The sequence below is a fragment of the Vanellus vanellus genome, assembly GCF_965231255.1.
Source record: "Vanellus vanellus genome assembly, chromosome: 2".
Classification (NCBI taxonomy): domain Eukaryota; kingdom Metazoa; phylum Chordata; class Aves; order Charadriiformes; family Charadriidae; genus Vanellus; species Vanellus vanellus.
In genome coordinates, this window is record NC_138906.1 from 30,722,619 (window position 1) to 30,742,250 (window position 19,632).

General features: G+C 39.9%; 1 protein-coding gene across 1 annotated transcript; it reads right to left on the reverse strand.

Annotated features, from left to right (window-relative positions):
• Positions 1-13,700: 13,700 nt before the first annotated feature.
• On the reverse strand, positions 13,701-17,186 carry NDUFA4 (NDUFA4 mitochondrial complex associated). The gene is made up of 4 exons (XM_082479124.1): positions 17,027-17,186; positions 16,257-16,345; positions 15,868-15,928; positions 13,701-13,921 (listed from the first exon to the last, which is right to left on the reverse strand). The coding sequence occupies exons 1-4, from the start codon at positions 17,066-17,068 to the stop codon at positions 13,865-13,867; spliced, it is 249 nt and encodes an 82-aa protein (XP_082335250.1). The 5' UTR covers positions 17,069-17,186; the 3' UTR covers positions 13,701-13,864.
• Between the last annotated feature and the right edge of the window lie 2,446 nt (positions 17,187-19,632).

The following is a 19,632-nucleotide window of genomic DNA, read 5'->3' on the forward strand; positions in this document are numbered from 1 at the left end:
ACACAGAAGTACGTAAGCATATAGTAAACTGAATGGTGCTAATGTACACCCACAAAGCCTGACCCAGGCAGATACTGATCACAGTATACCCATATAGTCAAGTAATAAGTAGCAATACATGCTGGAAACTAAAAAGAACCAAAATCATTGAGATCCTTAATAGATTGGCTTATAATCATTGGTTATATTTTAGTGCAATTACTATTCAAAAAAACCCAAACCACAATTATTTTTAGTATTTAACTATTTTGTGTTGAACCACATTTACAACAACACATTTCTGACAATTTTGTAAGCTTTTGTGCTAAGGTTCTTAGTTACTGTTTTCTGTTATGTATGGGATAAAAAGGAGTGCTTTAAAATACCAAAAGAAATTCTCAAATATTTAAGTTTTATATTCCTTTAAACCAGTGTTCTTAAGTTTATCAAGAAGAAGTACTCCTAAAAGCATAGCTTAATTAACATTCACCATATGATTCCTTGGGGTTTCACTTAAAGGAGTAAAAACTCACGAAGCAGCTTTCTGTTTTTCTGTTTCTCTCACAAAGAGAAAGGGTCATTGCAAAAAAATTTATCGCATTTTTTAATTCCTCCCCTTGACAGCCAGAGGAGATGGAAAGCAAGCCCTTGAGCCTGGCCAGGTTTCCAACAGCACTTCTTATCCTCCAGTTTTCTTCTTAGTTCCACTTTCTAGCAGTGCATAAGGGCAAAGACTATCTGCCTGCAATTACCAAGTTTTGGGATTTCTTACATGACTTTGGTATTGTGTACCTTGGTTTATGTACGTAAGGCTGATGGAAAGACAATCAACTTCCTATTTCTGTTGGATGCTTGACAAATGACTCTTAGCTTCTCCCGCTATTTATTAGCTACTCCAGTTTATACCCAGTATGGTACAGATGCTACAAGAAATGTTTTGAATCTTTTTCTTAGCCAGAATAGTTGGTCTTCTAATTTTTCTGCAATAGTAACCATATTGCACTATAATGTAACAATGATCAGAAGGAAAACAAAGTTCCTGTTAGTGCTTGAACATTTTGTGCTGAACTACATAAAATACTTGTGGTTTTGGTTAAAAGAAGTACTTGCTTGGGACGGGAAATAATACAACACAGGAGAAGTGAGTCTATAAGATGGTTCTACAATTCTGTAAGAATTTTGGGGGTAGATATTCACGTAGACCTTGATAGGGGATACTGGCTCTATGGTCAGATATCTCTGGCTAACAAAATGTTTGCTGTCATTTGACCTTCCATTTTATTAGGTCAATTCTTTAAATTTATTTTACAAAGTATTCAACTTTGGGTTCCCTCATTAATACCACCACCAGCAGTTAATCCCACTTAATGAGGCAGAGAGAGAATTCCAGCTACATGCAAACCTTTCTCTTAAATTGTGCGGTTAGGCTTTGGTTTGAGAGATGGTGGCATCTTCACAGAGTTGTCTGTGTTTTCTTCCAGTGCCTTCAGTATTTTCAGAGGAATGGCCATTTTGAGCGTTAATAGATTCATAAAGAACTGAAATGCGCCATCCTTGCCTCAAACATGATTATGCTCCACAGAATCAGAAAAACAGGAATAGGGTTCACGTCTGGATGATTCTAAGCACTTCCTTTGCATCAGGACTAACCTATAGGACACGTGGGTCTCATGGAGATATGTGTGTACAGGGCGTGATGTGTATGACACACACGAGACAGGACTTAACACTGCGTAAGGCTGCGGTGAGCCTAGCCTTCATGCGGAAGTACTCTACACAGTCCCAGTTTCTTAAATAGCATCCCTTGTTATTTCTCTGCTGGTCTAGACACCTCATTCAACATCTATGCTGTCTGCTGGATTTTGGTTGTCTGGTAATTCTGAAACTGCTTAAAAAACAGTACAAAACAATAAAATACTTATTGGTTTCTTCCCTTTTTTTTTCTTCCCTTCACCATGCTGATCTGTATATAAATCAATTGAATGTATCTTTCCTACTTTTTTTATCCCCAGTGCAGCCTCATTGCTGAGTTTAGGGTTGATATAATTTTAAAAATGTTTATCTGTTCCAGTGTTAAAAATAAATTGGACCAAGTTGGTGTTTTCAGCTCTCAGGGTTCAAAAGTGAGAATTATAACCAGCTATGCTGGGAACCAGAGATTCGGTGAACTCTAAGCTTTCCTTCGGGCAGAGGAAGCTACACTCATGCTTGTCAAGGAGATTAACGAGAAATCTGATTGAGTCTGGAAGACTATTGCTGCAGTGGATTACAAGTTTGATCTTCTTTTTTTTCAGGGATAAACAACCTCAAGGGCTAGGACACTGGCACAGAAAAGCAGATAATATCACTGGCTGTGAAGAAAAAGTGTGGCCATATGGCAGGCCCAATAAATGAAAGTAAATGAAAGTGAAGCAATCCAGTCTATAAAAGTATGGTTATGTACTACTGTACAAAATCGTCACTTTTATTTTTGTATTTATAGATCGACATGTACCCTTCCTCCAACTCCTTTCTGTCTTATTTATTCAGACTGCATATTCCTTGGGAAAGGCCAATCTAGTATTAGAAGTATGCATTGGGTCCTGGAGCTGTCATAGTGCAAATGTTGGAAAGTGAGTCTTTGAATAATCAGATTAGAATAAACACAGGGATAAAGATTTATAGCTGCTGGTGGAGTGTGGAATTTATAAAACTGCATAGTACACTACATAATAAGGAGGGAAATTCAGGAGAATTTAGCAGTTGACAAAATAGTTGTGTCCTCTAACTCTTTGATCTCAAAGACCACAAGAGTATTCAGAGAATACTTACCAAATAAAAAAATCATATAAAAATAGAGATTCTCACAACTAGTGAGAATCCCTCTTGACTGCATGTGTTACTGTTTCTTAAACAGGCCATGCCCCTGAATATAAAAACAAAAACCAACCAATGAACCAAAAAAAAAAAAACAACCACTAGATAATGATAACCCTCATTCGTAATATTTTATTATTTTCAAAAGCTGTTACAAGACGAATCATAGAATCATATAGTGGTTTAGGTTGGAAGGGACCTTGAAGATCATCGAGTTCCACCCCCCTGCCATAGGCAGGGACACCTCCCACTAGACCAGGTTGCCCAAGGCCACGTCCAGCCTGGCCTTGAACACCCCCAGGGATGGGGCCTCAACATATATATATTCTATATGTACTTATTAGCAAAAATAAGGCTACCTACTTACCCTAGAATAACACCCAAAAAGTAAATCACAGTAACACCCAAAAGCATTCGTTTCAGTGATAGCAGATCTGCACTAAATGCAGCTTTCTGACTTCTCAGTGAATGCTTTCCGAGTAAGATCAAGAGAAGGATTCTGATGGTTTTAACTCTGTCCTAAAGCAAGATGATCACTGAATCAGATAAACTATTAATCTGTTTAAAGCTTATTACTCTTCTTTTGCCAAGGCTGAGATGCTTTGCAGCAAAAAGCAGCCAGGACACTTCCTGCCAAGAACCAGCCATCTCATGCATGTTTCATAAATATGTTTCTCTACTGAAAACACAAAGATTAAGCAAACACTAGTTCAGTTTGCAAAGGCTTCCACTAATGATTTTTAAATAACTCCAAAAAAAAATCTTGGCTCTATTTAAATCAACAGTAAATTCTCATTCCATTCAGTATGTCCAAGATTTTACCTCTAATTTTTAGCCACAATACAAACCCTTTTCAATTTTAAATGAGGGTAACAATAAGCCATACAAGTGCACCGAATGTGATAATGCTTATTTTTATTGCGTTTGTTGGATTTCTAAATACCCAAATAGATGCCTTTTTACTATTAAGTAAAATCTCCGTAAAATTTGGATAGAAATGAAGCTTATGCCTGCATTAAGTGTTCATACTAAATATTAACTGAAAGAAGCCAAGATTTCATAATAAAGCTCTGCCATTTATAACATAACATCACCACACACCAAAATTTTGTGTGAAACAGATCAGTTCTCAAGGAAGCACCTTTTAAAGCAAGATGAAAGACATGTCAACAAAATAGCAATGCTTTATCTAAAAGAAAGTTGATAGAAAGCCTTCTTTCACTGAGAAAATCATAAACTTTATGCAAGAATGGAGAAATAAATATCAACACCAGCAAGGTTTGCTTTTCGAACATGCTGGGAGAGCAACGTGGAATATTAAAACGTGCTCAGAAGTAGGCTCGTTGCCCGATGTGCGTGACGAGCGTGACCACTGTTGTAGCACCTCACACACCTGGAAACCCAGTGGAGAGAAGATAAAGAGAAATTTTCCTTTCCAGGCAGTAAAACGGCAAGGAAGCTCTTCACCAACAGCCACTGGGTGACTGCAGCAGCCTCTGCTGCTCTAATGATGCACAGATGTAGGTGCAGCTGGAAGGGCTTGGAGGGTTGGCGCCGCGCGCCATTCGGTGGCCCGCTTCCAGCCCCGGAGACACAGAGCTCAGCCCTAGGAATCCTGCCTGCTGCTTGCCCAACAGGATGGCCTCTCTTTTCAGAGCTGACGTCCTCGTACAGATTCAGCTGCAAAAGAGGACACACCACACCCACGAAGGAGAGAAGAGCATATGCTATTTAAATGCCACGGGAGATGACTGCTCTGTAGCAGCTGCATCCATGACACCGTATGAACACGTAACATATCACCTGAAGTGCAAATATTAAAAAATATTTCATGTGTGTATACTATATTTATACATAAGGCATGTATGATGTGTGCGTATATGTGCATACTTTAGTAGAAAGTATTTTATACTCACAACTCTGCAAAAAGCATTGCATAATGTACATTCTTTGTCCTGTTTGTATTCTGTAGTGTGCAAACACGCACAAAAAAGAATTCCCATGCCTCTTTTTAATACCAATTAAAAAAACATCATAGAAACAGTCTAAATCCTTCAGTCTTGCCCTTTAACATCATTAAGTATGTTATAGTCTGCATAAATTCGCAAGGCAGAGGGCAGTGCTGCACAGCAATAATTGAGAGCGCTCTTAACAAGCTGGGCTGGAGACCGGCAGCCGTGGCCCTATGGTAGCGTCAGGTAGCTCTGGTAGCAGATGCAGTAAGCTTTTTTTTTTTGCCCAAAGTCATACTGCTGCGGTGTACCGCGTTTTGCTGAATAGGTTTCCTTAAGGCTTGGGGCGTACTTGAAAGCAAACCGTATGGTCCTTTAACCGACGGCGTTAGCCAGAACATCCAAGCACACCGCTCACTAGAAATCAGAAGTCAATTTTTCTTCTCTGTTGGAACTTGCATGCACTAATTAGTCCTAAGAAAATTAATATCGTTAAGATTGCTTAAAAAAAAGCAAAGCTTATTTGGCTCAGGAAACAGAGGTAAAATCCAAAATAGCATGCATTCTACAGAATGAATGTCTTTGAGTCAAAAAAATTATGGGAAAAGCTGACCCTGCTAAAGTTAGATGTATTTATACGCATATACAAAAGAGTAAATACACAAAGTAACTCTAAAAGTCATCTCTGACACCTTGGATTGGTAAAGCGGCTTTTGTGAACCATCTCCACCCAACTGAAAATCCAGCCCTCAAGGGAAATGTTGGTCTTATTCGAAGCAATCACATAACTCCATTTGATTACACTGACATGGAAATAGCACCCTGGATGCTCCTTCCTTCCTCCCTGACCCTAAAACAGTCAATAGGCTCTTAATACAAAGCCTGCTGTAGCTGATGGGGAATTGTCTTTTAATTTCAACAGGTTTTGTATCAGTCCTTGTACAATATTAGAGAAAACTGGTTAGAAGCAAGTAAGGTTGTATACCTGGCTTCTGAATCTGCAAAGATATCTACTTGGTATTAATAGTCTTTCAGTAGAAAACAAAACACTGCAGTATACAAATACCTTTGTGTCCTTTACAGATGCACTTTCAAATCAAGTATGTGTTTTATTATATTCTGTGTATGTGGTGCTTTTTTTGGTTTTAAGGTACCAAATCACATGCTCATACAATCTTCAGACAGCTAGTAATCGTCTAGCTATTTAATGTACAATGAATTCCCCCTTTCAGATATTGTTGTGGTCAGGATATGATATCACTTCTTTTTCAGAGAGGTCAGGCTTGCACCAAAGATCCTCATTTTGTTGGCAGATGTTTTTGTATCAAGGCAGTTTTCTATTGCAAATTCTACAAAGTTTTACTTGTATCGCTTAACTTTCCTGCTTACTCGGAAAGCTGGTGTCACAGCTGTAATGAGATGTTGATAGGAAAAGGTGCGATTTCTTTTTAACACAAAAGTAGCCAGTGATTCTAGCATGTCAGGAAATAGCATTGCCTCACAGAAGGAAAGCTCCTGACAAGCAGAAGATATACGAGTGAAGAGGATTTCTCAGGCTAGTAAGCAGAAACCCTGGCTATCTAGCTGAGGAAAGGACGAGAGAATGGAGATTGAAGACAAGAAAAATGGAGACCTTAGGCAACATATCTATACGCATTTATATACCGCTGTCACTGAGCTTTTTTTCATTTTCAATAAATGCAACATACAAACAAACAAAAAATCCATCCAATTTTCTGTGTCAAAATTCATGTGCAAAAGCATTTCCCTGTGACAATAATTTGCAATGGAGGAATTCATTATGCTTCCACTGCACATTTACTTCCTCTGCTTTCCTGTGCCTCAGTGAGTAGGCCACTTGTTTCTGTCTCTCCCTTCTCCTGGCTTTGGATGTAACAAATCTCTCTTTCCGGGGTCTCAAAAAGCTCATTCTTCTTTCCCATAAAAGCTTTCTGTAATGACTGGGAAACACAGCAAAACACATCCAAGTAGAATTGCAGATAAACTAGCGGACTGTTTATTTTGCGTTTGATGTGCACGCAGGTAGATAATGGAATATTAAGCTTCATCCAGAAGAGCTCCACTGTTTCTGAAGCATACTGTTTAAGCTCCATGAGCTGGTGAATGCAGCTACGTGACTCATTTGACTGCTGGAGCGAGCCCCGAGGCTTCAGGATTAGGAGGTCTATTGCTACATACAACATAAATCGTATCTACCTGTCTGACCACTGCACGCTGCGCTCCGTGGTGGAAATATTTCTTTGGTGGCATACCCTAAATTTTGTCAATTGTCCTCTACTCATTATCAGCTCAAGTTCAGGTTGCTGAATTGTAGAATTTGTAAAAACTCGACTAATCTTTAACCCATCTATCAGGCCAGCTGTGAAAGATTTGATTTGATATGGGAAACAGGTAAGGTTTGAGTCATCTCTTTTTATCCTCACCATGTAAATATTGCACGGCCGTCCAGAGCACCTTTGAACGCAGAGCTGTTGTAGCCTGGGCCATCGGTCAGCTCCTGGCCTTATTCCCCTCTGCCTGGGACTGATAAAAGCAAACAACTGCCAGGGCCCTGGATGAAGAAGAGGTCGGGCGGTGGTTCTTCACTGCCTGTCCATCCATCCATCCATGCAAAAGAGTTCTTTCACATACAGATGCGCCACCAGCATAAAACAGCTCCCAGAAATTTCATCTCTCCTAATTTTGGGGAGAGATATATTCCACCGCTTACTTTGGTACACTGCGTTACAGAAAAGGGGACAGGGTCCCTCCTCCAATGCTGAATAACAATTTGCTGAACAACTCTTTCCAGTCATGTGGGCATTTAATTTTCATACCTAAAAATAAAATTAGATTTAAGATGGAAGATCTTCTGAAACCCTTTTCCTGTTTGAAGGTGTAAGATAAGTCCCGTTCAGGCACAATAATGTAAGGCGAGGTATAAAATACTACAATCTTAAACTAATATAAACAGTTACTGACAGTGAAATCATTAAGAGAAAGCATATCAAATTAGAATACACACAGTTCAGACATGATTCATACATACATTTTACATTATTTTTAATAAGAAATGTTAATCTTTAAAGAATGCTACTCAGGCTATGTAGAAAGAAAGAATTTTATCTTCAAAATTTATCATAAATTTATTTTTATGTTTATTTCACACTATTGCAGTAATACAAACTTGTTATTAGTAGTCTAAATTCAGAACATGGAGCACCAGACCTTCTTCTGCAGTTATTCTGCTACAGGTTTTTTTTATTTTGAGTAATAGTTTAAACCCATTGGAATATCGTGCTTTTTCTTTTACTCTCAGCCTAATTCTGACTGCATCCTAATAGGCCAAGCAGCCACAGTTTGTGTAATGAACAACTTCTGCGTTTGTCGAATACAGGTACAAACTGATGGACATAAACAGAGAAAACTCCTGCACTAAAACCAAGAACTTGCTGTAATTAATATAAAAACTGATGCAGCTCCATCTGCCTATTCCATCACATATATATTACTCCTTTTTTTTTCTGGAATAATTCCTGAACTTACCTGGGTTTCCAAAAGGGCAGTGAGAGATATGATTTCCACGTGCAGAAAACTGCTTCAGTGGTCCCTGGTCATTTTAAGCCCATTGTCTTTAGTGCAGGGATGAATTTTCCTCCCCTAAGCTTCCAAAATGCGGGGAAGTTAAATCTGTTTGACATGTCATGAAGATGAGAACAACATCTGAAGAAAATTATCCCCTTAACATTCTATCAAAATCCCATAGACTATAATGAGATGTAAGTGGTACTAGAGTAGGAAGTTTGAAATTGGGATGAAATTCTGTTTTCTTCCTGTTGATAACGAGTTCTGCTATTTTCCTTCTTTCAATCTAGAAGAAAAGAAAAAAAAAAAAAAAGAAGAAAAAATGGTATCAGTACTGAGGAAGTCTTATTAGTTTCAACGCTATTTTTAAACAGCTAGGACCAAAATCTTCATTCAGACACGCTGGTGCCACCCCATTAAATTCCAGCAGTGGCACCACTGGTAGAGAAAGAATGGCACTCAGATTTTTCACCATTAAGTAATCTGTTTTCATTACCTTCTCAGCAGTTTGTTTCATTTGCCTGCAGTAGGGAAACTAAAATTAGAAAACATTTCATGTTCATAGTTAGTTTGCTTCCAACGTGAAAAAAACAAGTCTATAAATTTGTCTGTTGGGTTATGCCTTGTGCAATTCTACTAAAAAAAGTTGTCTTTACATTATAGTGATGAACTGTAAATGGCGTAGTGCATTATTTTGTCCAAAGTAATTCAAATTAATGACCCTAGAAATATTATTTGAGGTGTCTAAGTTACAAAGCATTGCCAATAGTCATGAATATTACCAGCAGAATTTCTATTCTCCTTTGTAATATATGCATTGCCACGTGTTAATAAACTATTTTCTGATCATCTTCAGAACTTGCCGTCTCTTGCAGGAGTTCCACATGCCAGTCTTTTATCGGTTCCAGTAGCAAATGAATGTCAGGTAAATGATGATAGCAAACTATCAAAAGTTTGAATGCATCGTTCTTGCCTTGATTTTCATACTTAAGTTCTCATTTCACATTACCTAAAGTAGTACCGATTCTGACCAAAAAGAAAATAGAAAAAAAAAAAAATGAGCAAGTCAAAGCGTGGTAATGTCATAGGCTCTTCAGCTGGTAACTGTGAGAATAACATTAGCTTAGTAGAAAGTCTAAAAATTACTTTTTAGTTTCATTTACATGAAACTTTAAAAAAGGAGAAAAAGAAAAACACGTAGAATACTTTTCTGGTTTAGATAAATGTTGCTCTGGATGCTAAAAATAGTTTTGCTTCTCAAGAATGGAAGAGGTGGGTATTTTCTTACATTGTACTGGCTCGTGTCATTCTTACTAAGAAAGCATTAATCCTCACCAACCATAGATAATATTTTGAAATGATTATAAAAACCCCAAAGTTCATTCAAGCCGGATGGCACCAGAATTAACACACACTCGGGAAACATGCCATCATAGTAGTATCCAGAGACACCCTTAAGAAGCTTAGAGATCAGAGGAGAAGATGAAACGATTTGAGCTTCACAGGAACTTCTCATGACTAAATACTGATGCCAAGACCACTTCTAAGGAAAAGTGGATGGATCATGAAATTATGAAAGCACAAAGTCAACCAACTTCTGGATTTCAAAAAGAGGACTGAAGAGTAAGGCTTTTTATGAAGTGATATAAAAAAACTACTGCGGCAACGTTGCAATTGAAGACCTGGCAAATGAGTAGAAACAATAACTTTGTGTGCACTCACACATACCTAATTTTTTTCAAGAACTCATTTTCTGTTTTAAATACCTTTTTAAAATTCCTGTAATAACTTTTCAACCTTTCTTTCTGACAAAACATTACAGTCCAATCAGCGTTAAACATACATTTGCTTAGCTTTAAAGGTCATTCAATAGTCACACAACAAACTACCTTTAGAGGTAAAGCAGAGCTTGAAAACAGATCTGAAATGTATTTCCTCAGATGACATTTGTCTGGAAATCCTATGCAAAATTTAAATTTAAATTCTTTTAATATCAGGCACACCCTTCTTATCTCTTAGAGACAGATACTTTATACTCACAAGGAACTTTTCTTATGGCAGGCAAACAATATAAATCCTACTTACTGGATATACTAAAACTACAGCCAAAGGAAACACACTACAACATTCTGCACGGAGTATTTGCTCACATGCCAAAACTACAGAAAGCTGTAATTCTGCCTATCTTAGGTGGGCAGAATTAATTTCAGATTTGACCACCCTGATGTATATCAGAATAACTGTGTTAACAGTGGCGGGCACAACGCCACATTGTAAAAATAACTGACGAATCTTCCGGACGTGGCTCATGAACAAGACATGCAGGCCAGGCCTACAGTGATGATTCCAAAAAAGTCTGCCACAAACTGGAATGGAGCAGCTGTATCCATCTTAGTCGAAACATAAGACAGCAGAATATCAGTCTCTTTCAGATAACACACGACATCCGCTCAAGCTAAATTACATGCCACCGTGTTAACGAAGGACCTCAGTTTTCCTATTCATAATGCGATTTAGTTGTTTCATAAAAGTTAATAGCCAGTGGCGAACATTATAAGCTAAAATCCTAAAAATCCAAACTGCAGTCGTTTCTTGATGCTGTCTTCAGGACGTACCATCTTTGACTTCATGAAGAAGAAAGTGGCAGAACACAGCTTTAAAGAAGCAGCTTTAAAGAAGATGGTTGAATATTTTAATACAGAGAGAGCACTGCCAAGCTGTGAAAACAGTTCTCTTTCAGAAACAGTACACTACAAAAATGCAACGAAATGTACTGGATAGTGATAGTCCACTACCAAGCAGTTACAAACTAGGGCCAAGCACGTGCTTTGGTTTTACATGGAATAGATAGTTCCCCAGTCCCTAAAGAAAACTCACAGTGGAAAAAGGTAAGAATTTAAGGCCTTGCAGGACTGGAATTTTAAGACTAAAAACAACGGAAATACCAAAAAAGAAACCAGGGACTAACAAAGGGCATCTGTATGCTAAAAAAACAAAACAAAACAACAAAAAAACCCACCAACATAAAACCCCCAAAACTACTGAAGACATAGTAAACAGATCAAAGCTGAATTACTAGGGTAGATCTACCAAGCCATAAGTTAATTATAAAATATCAAAAAGTGTGGAACTTTTCATTTAGGGACCTGAAGAACACACATTGTCATACTACCAATAAAGTCGGTGGATTTCATTGCTTTTATGTCCCAAAGCTGAAGATTTAAGCAAGCGCTTAATTTCTGCCCACAGAATAATTTAAGACAGACTTACAGTAAGCGGCGTGGCCTTAAGTCTCTGTAGCAGTGAGGGTTCGAGAATAAGAAAAACATCTACAGCGAGAAATCAGTCCCATGGAACCAAAAAATAGCATAATACGCTTGTATGAAAAGAATGTGTTATTGGTTGAGCTGCTGTCACACAAAATACGCAGCATTCTTCATTTGACTCAGTTCCTTTTTGGAAATCATCAAACATTTTTCAATTACTGAATATTTCAATTGTTAAAGACTGAGAAGGAAACACATTTCTTATGATGGTTATTACTTTTAAAGTATGGCAGATAATGGTGACGGTTGTCTGTCACCATTTAAAACAGGACAGAAACACACGCCCAGAGAAAAAGGACCAATGTCCCCTCAAGATAACAGCCCCGAGAATATGATGATTTTAACGTAAAAGACTTAAAGTTTTGTGTATTTTGAACAGCAAGTATGCTGCTATGAGGAAAAAGGAAGTAGCATTGAAGGAATTGCCTTTTTGTTTTCTAGTCAATCCAGATTTAAAGCTTTAAATAGCTTAAGTACTTGTTAAATGTATTTTGAAATATATCAAGGGCAGACTATTTATTTATTTAAGTGCCCTTATTAAGAAAAACATGAGCCTATACTCTCTTCAGCCGTGACCAAAAGAAACAACCTTGTCTCACCTTACCAAGTATCAGGTTTACTTCTTGGATGTTGGTCTTTCTTAATGTCTAGAGAAACAATCTGCACTTGAAGACCATGACAACATCAGTAAAATCCAAAAGGACTACCAATTAGCAAGTTGTAAGAACACTTGCCATTTTTACACGTGACGCACTTTTAAAACTGAAGAACAAGAAGTGTTGCAACAGGACATTTTACTTCCTAAAAATATCTGGATTCAGATAGCAACCACAGTCCCCGAGGACACTTACTGACTTTGCCCACCACTGTAAACATCATCTTTGTCATAACAGTCATTTTCTTTCTCAGATTTCACGAGTCTCTCTCAAACAAGCAAGTGAAAACTGGAACCAAATCCACTATTTTGGTAATTAATGAAAAGGAAGATAATCAGAACTGCTACCAAATAAACTACATTCAATTAACCTGTTAAGATTTTTCCAGACAGAATATGAAATCTTTGCTATTTGTTATTTTGAAGTCAATTACCACAGAATAGTTTTTCTTCTCCAATAAAACTTGCTGCTCAGTTTCTTTGAATGTATCCTAATTATTTATAACAGCAGTTACGGTTATCTACATTCTGGAAGTCCTCTTTAAGTTGACTGAAATGTATCAAGATAGGAGCAGCTGTACTTTGTCAGATGGTCCAGAATTACATCCCTCATCCAAGGAAATACCAGATGTTCACAGAAAAGCACAAAGAACGTACCGTAAGTTACACACTTGCAAAGACATTTTTTGTCTTACTATAGTGACTTAAGCAAGTACTGAAGTATGAGAATTTGCCCTTGCTGAAAGGTATTTTTGTTCTTAAATGAAAATCTAATTATTCCTCAAATCCTGTACCCTGTTCTGCTTACTGTGTGCTTCCCTTCCTTGAAAGCATGATCGACAGGAACTCTTGAATATGCTCCTAGAATTTTATTTTTTAAATATTTAAGATTGTCTTCTTGTTTACTAACAAAGTACTTATGACTTAAAAAAAAAAAAAAAAAACACACAAAAAACCCCCCGAAAACCTTTCGCAGAGAGCTTGGGCTTTTTTTTTTTGTTCTCCTTCCCTCCAGCAACATATGGCAACATCTGTTGCCTCCCTGCTGGACGATGACTTCTTCGCATTGACTCTACCAAAAGTTCTTAAAGTGGCAAGAAGTAGAAAAATTCAGGTGCAATTGAAAAGAAATACATACACACACATATGTGCTTTCAAGTTCTTGCAGTTTGGTATACTGCACGAACACGCAATTATTCCTCTAAAATCAACAGACTGAGTATAAATCCCACCAAGACTTTCTTGAGGAAATGTGAACTGGCTTTTGCTTACTGTTTGACTGATCATACAACAAACTGTTAATAGGAAGATATTCTTATTTTGCAAAATTGAGTAAAGAGTAGACACTTCAAGTTTCAGACATTTATTAAGCCTCATCAAAACACTTCCGAACACATGACCTAGTGAAGCATGAGGCAAATTGGATTATTTCCTGGATGATTAAGCATGACAATTGTGCGGACGGCTTCCGGAAGACCTTTCTGTGCAGCTTATGGAGATGAGTGTGTTGTTCAGAAATCAGGACGGTCCTTTTTCAGTCTACTGTAGTCTACATTAACCGAGTAGAACTAGGAAAGAGAGTGGGGGAAAAAAAAATTAGTAGAAGCTCGACTATCTATTTTCCACAGTATTTACTAAAAAACACATATCATTTGAACTCACGTTGGGAAACTGAAATCACAGACTGAGTCTGTACACTAGACAATAATAAAAAACAAATTTGAAGAGCAGTAACTTATTAATATTATCTTCATTCTGCATACAGTATTAGAAGCTCTGCATTTAAAATAAGGCAGAGCTCAAGTCTACAACTAGAGAAAACCCATAGTACCTCTTCTTTAATCCTCACAATTAAAAGTCCATTCACAGGAAGTTCTTACAGTACTGTTGAGTTTATCCTTTCTGCCCCAAATCTATGTGCTCTTGTACACCGCAGGCAACAGCTAGCTTGCCAAGTGGCACAAAGCACAGTGTATGCAAACAGACAGTGTCAGAAGGGAACCTTTAGAGCAGTGCTGCAAAAGCCAAGTTTGCATCTAGAACTGCAAGGTATGACAAGAAGGAAGGAAAGTAAGAACAGATCCTTCCACACTCTCAGTTTATATTAATAAAGTTGGATCCTATTGCAAGCAATTCAAAACAGCCCAAATAGTCACTAAGGCAATGAATTTACAGACTAAAAGCATATTTTGGCATTCCAGCCTGACTTGACATCAAGCCCGTGATGTTACAATTTTCTTTGAAAGAAAAAAGTATGAAATATTTATCTATTAACTTGATTATTTTTAGTTACACCCAAATTTCTTTTTTTTTTTTTAACTTCCTCAGAGAAAACAAAACAGCCTACAGCACATTCGTATTATGGCTTTCTGTGCAACTCCTACAGTAACGATCAGGTCTTCAACTCTTTTCCTTGGCAAGACTGGGGAAGTTTATATGACAAATAAGTTTACAAAAAGAAAAATTATTTAATCAAAAGCTAAAACTAGTATCAGAGCTTTTTACTAAACAGTCATCCTCAATTTAGAGTATCTGCCTTTCCATTTCCCACAGTACAGATTTGGAAAAAAAATCCCCAATGATACACAGACACCCAAATATGGTAAACCCTGAGGTTGTGTTTGCATGCTAAGACAGAAGGGGAATACTACACAAGGCATGCACTCTTTAAAAGAATTTGTGCTGCGCACTACGTTGAGTTTGCCTCTTTTAGATATCTAAGAAACAGCAACATTCCAGAAGCAGCAATGAAAACAAAGTAGTAAGCTCTTCCTGGACCTTTAAGGGAACCGCAACATATTTTATTTTGGAGTGTAGGGTTTTTTATGCTTATTTCAATGATTTGAACAGTAAGATATAGTACTGAACAGACACCAGCTTTGAAAACCTAGTAGGTTTGCTTTTTTAGTAGCTTGAGGATAATCTCAAAATATTCTTAACAGAAATCTATTATAATACCACTTTAGTAAAACATGACAAAAACACGATTTCTGTAAACTACCAAATGTTTTACACATCTCTTCCTGCTTCCTCATTAGTTCAAAGAAATAACTTGAATATTACTTAAAGAACATTTCTATTGCATCCAGTTATTTACAGACAACTGTTTTGTTTTCAAGCAATCAACTGTAGAACTGAATTACTGTTTATGTTAAACACTTTTCCTGCTTTGCTTCTCATGCGTACAGGCCAACACTTCAGAGCTCAGAAAGCTTTATTTCAGAACTTACAACGTTTTGTCTTTCTCCCTGCAGTTTCTTTCTGAGTATTATAAGCTAGTATATTCTTCCCCTCTCATATAATTCCTCTTTTTCTTACAGTGCAATATATATGACTGCTTCCTTTCACCCCATAATCAACCAAAGTTTAGAATCTCAAACTCAGCTCCCTCTGCTTTGAGTTCTAGAGACAAACAAATGTTGCACAGCTACGTTCCAATATACTCAAACACCCTAAAGCAGTAGGTGACACCTTTGATATTATGTTTCCTAAAAATCTGTATTTTTCATTTTACCTTGTACTGGTCGCTGGGAGACAGTTTGTTCCAAGGTTCTGGATTATTTTTCTTGTCCCAGCTATTGAGAGAAATGCAAGATATGAGAACATATTAAGAGAACCACACTACCTTCAAAATAAATAAAATCCCTATGAATACTGTGGTTAATAGGCCATGGAGAGTCACCCATCCAAATAAGTTTCCACAGAAGACACAGTCCTTTGCCAGCAGTCTCTAAATATCACGTGGTAAACAAACCATTCTCCTAATTAAGAAAATCACTACATAGTGCCAGTGACACTTGAGAAAGACATTAAGACCTCCAGAAACACACAGACCAAGACAATGAAGTTTACTTTAAAATATGCAGCAAAAGAAGTGCGTGCTGTGAATTATTTTATACGTACCAGACATCAGGGTTGAACATTGCCAGGCGCATGAGATACAAGCCTGCGCCAACGCCTCCTGATCCAATGATCAAAAACAGAGGGATCAACTAGAATAAGAAAAAAAAAAAAAACAGTAAATATCATACTGCTACAGAACAGCATAGTGTTATTACATAGTATTTCTGACTACAGCAATGACAAACCAAAGAACGAGCTCATACACTTTGAGCCATATCGCAAGGCCCTCTAAAATCCTGACACAAGCTCCCTGTGTGCAGGACACCCCTGGGGTCAGAGAGGAACTGGCAGCTACGAAAAGGCAGACATGATAAAAACACCGTTATGTGCAGAACAACCAAATGTCCCGTAACAGCACGTTTGTGAGAAACAAACATCAGTCCCTCCACTGCCCAAAACAGCCCCTCCCCTCCGTACCCCTGAATGTAAGGTAAGAAAATGGGAGGAGAGGAGTGCGTAGGGAAAAAGATGAGCGAGAAGAATGAAAGAGCCACCCTGGGCCTTGCTGCTGCCGCCAGAGAAAGGCCCAACACATCCTAGGAGAAAAAGGCGACCTGACCGTGTCTCGCCCACCAGCCCCAGCCCACCCGAGGGGCCGCACACCCAGAGGGAAAGGAGACGCAACAGCGAAGAGGGGCGACCGCCAGGGCCGGGGCCGGGGGACACCAACGACCGGCAGGGGAGGGCGCAAGGAGGAGGGGGCCGCGGCCCACCGGGGCCGAGGCGCCAGAACCCCGGGCTCCGCCGGGTGACCGCCGGCGGGTACTCACGCTGGGGTGCTTCTTGGCGTGGGTGACCATCACGCGAAACATGACGGCAGCGGGCGCAGGCAAAGATCTCGCTCTCTACAAATCTCCGGAGCCCGTCCTCCGCCTTCAGCTGCCGAGGCCCAATGTCACCCGAGGCCCCCGGCGCGGCAGGTGCCCGCCGCCGCAGCCCGGATATAGCAGCTCCGGCGTTTGCCTGTTGGCCCTCCGCCGCGGCTTTTCGCCACTCCCCGCCCGGCGCTCTGCCGCCGCGCCCCGCTCCGACACCGCCGAGCGCCCCGGGCTTCGCAACGCCCCGCCTTAGCGCGGCCCCCGGCCGGCAGCGCCCCTCGGGGAGCAGGCACCTGCCGGGGCACCCCGGCCCCGCTCCGCCGGGGGTGAGCCGAGCAGGCGCCAACGCCGCCTCGCCCCGCCCCGCTCCGCCACCGAGAGCGGTGTGGGCAGCGCCTGCGCTGAGGGCGGCGGGGGGCGCGGAGCCTCCAACGGCCGGTTACCTCAGGGCCGCCTGCCACCCCCTCCTCTGCGCTCTCCCCTCACACCGCCTTCGAGATTCTGCCGCCCAGACCGGGGCCACAAGGCGCCGCAGCCTTGCCGGTGAGCGCCTGGCCTCTCTTCGGTGGCGGCCGGGCGGCTCTGAGGGTGTGCGGCGGTGTGTGGCTGCACAGGGGGTGCCCCCGGCCTTCGCCTGCCCCTCTGCCAGGCAGTCTGCCAGGCACTGCCGAGGTCTGGTCTTCACCGTCAGATGGGGTGAAAGCTGAGGGGGTGGTTTAACGGTGGGACAAGAGAGTTAGGGTTTCGTTGTCTTGAAAAAGATAAAAGTGAAATTAATCAAAAAACTGCTGGGTTAATTATCCTGCTACAGTCAGGGTGGCAAAAGTTGGGTGCACTGAGAGAGACCTTTGGTTTTCAAATTTAATGTACATGTGATACACAATGAAAAAAATCATCTGTGGCAGAGAGTTTTATAGTGAAATGTTACATATTTTAGCCAAGGTTGGTTTGAATTTGATAGGATGAGGGGGAATGGCTTGAAACTGGAAGAGTGTAGATTTAGATTAGATATTAGGAAGATGTTTTTCACTCTGAGGGTGGAGAGGCACTGGCACAGGCTGCCCAGAGAAGCTGTGGGTGCCCCATCCCTGGAGGTGTCCAAGGCCAGGCTGGATGGGGCTTTGAGCAACCTGGTCTAGTGGGAGGTGTCCCTGCCCATGGCAGGGGGGTTGGAACTAGATGATCTTCAAGGTCCCTTCCAACCTCAACCATTCTGTGAATTTCATTATTTTTCTTGTTAGTTAATTCTAAATGAGCAACAGGGCTGCTTACTGGATAATACTAAGCGTGTCCAAGTGCTGCCCTAGTTTGGTCTCCATTGCTGCATATCTTACTTTATACAGAATTGGGAAGCTAATGCCTATCGTAGGATCACTGGCTGCTTTGATGTATGATTTCTTTCACAAAAGGTAACCCAAAACCTAAGTTTGCACCCACTCCTTAAGAAATTGATTTTTAGGTAGCAGGAATGTCAACATGCTACTAACCTAAGACAAAAAGAGTACCTTTCCTAGTTAGAAGGAGAATAACTTTACATGAATGCTTATGGTTTGTGTGCATGTATATCAAAGTAAAGTTTTGAAGTAAAAAATAATGAAATGACAGAGAATAAATATATTTAAGCAAATGGAAGTGGACTGGCTTCTGCTTATTTTCAAGAATTGTCTCAGATTGTCCCTGTCTCAATAAATTCTAAAAAAATCATATTCTTTGCTTATCATTCCATAATCCAACCTTCTTCAGTTTGCCAGAGCCAGTATAATCTGGCTAACAGATAACCAGGGAGAAGACAAAAATGGTGGCAACTGGAGCCAGGCTTTTTTCAATGGTTCCCAGTGACAGGACGAGGGGTAATGGGCACAAGTTAGAACATAGGAAGTTCCGTTCAAATACAAGGAGAAACTTCTTTACGGTGAGGGTGCCAGAGCACTGGCACAGGCTGCCCAGGGAGGTTGAGGAGTCCCCTTCTCTGGAGATTTTCAAGACCCGCCTGGATGCAGTCCTGAGTAATGTGCTCTGGGCAATGCTGCTTTAGCAGGGGAGTTGGGCTAGATGATCTCTAGAGGTCCCTTCCAACTCTGAAACTCCGTGATTCCGTGATTGGCCATATTCAGTAACTTGTACAGATATATTTGGCAAGTCATTGGATGACATCAGAATTTATTATTTTTTTTGGAGCAATGCAATCCTATTACTTGTCTCCCTTATTTGTTTCAGTATTGATAAACAGAAAGGGAACATAGTTAGTGTGCTCCAAGAGTCTAATTAACCGTTTCAGTATACATTATGTGGTGGGGACAGTATTTTTCCATTTTTTCCAAATGAAAAGAGCAATTTGCCCATGCAGCTAAAAGTTTTGAAAACAATAGTATCAGTGCTAATTCTTTTATAAGACACAAATACCTGAAACCTCCCAGAGTAACTTGGAAGGTTACACTGCTCACCCTCTACTGTATTTGGATCACAGGAAATACCAGTTGCTGAAGCAGCTGCAGGATAACCTGGGAGAGACCAAAGGGTAGATGGATAGCCTGTAGCCATGTGGGGCTGCTGAGCAA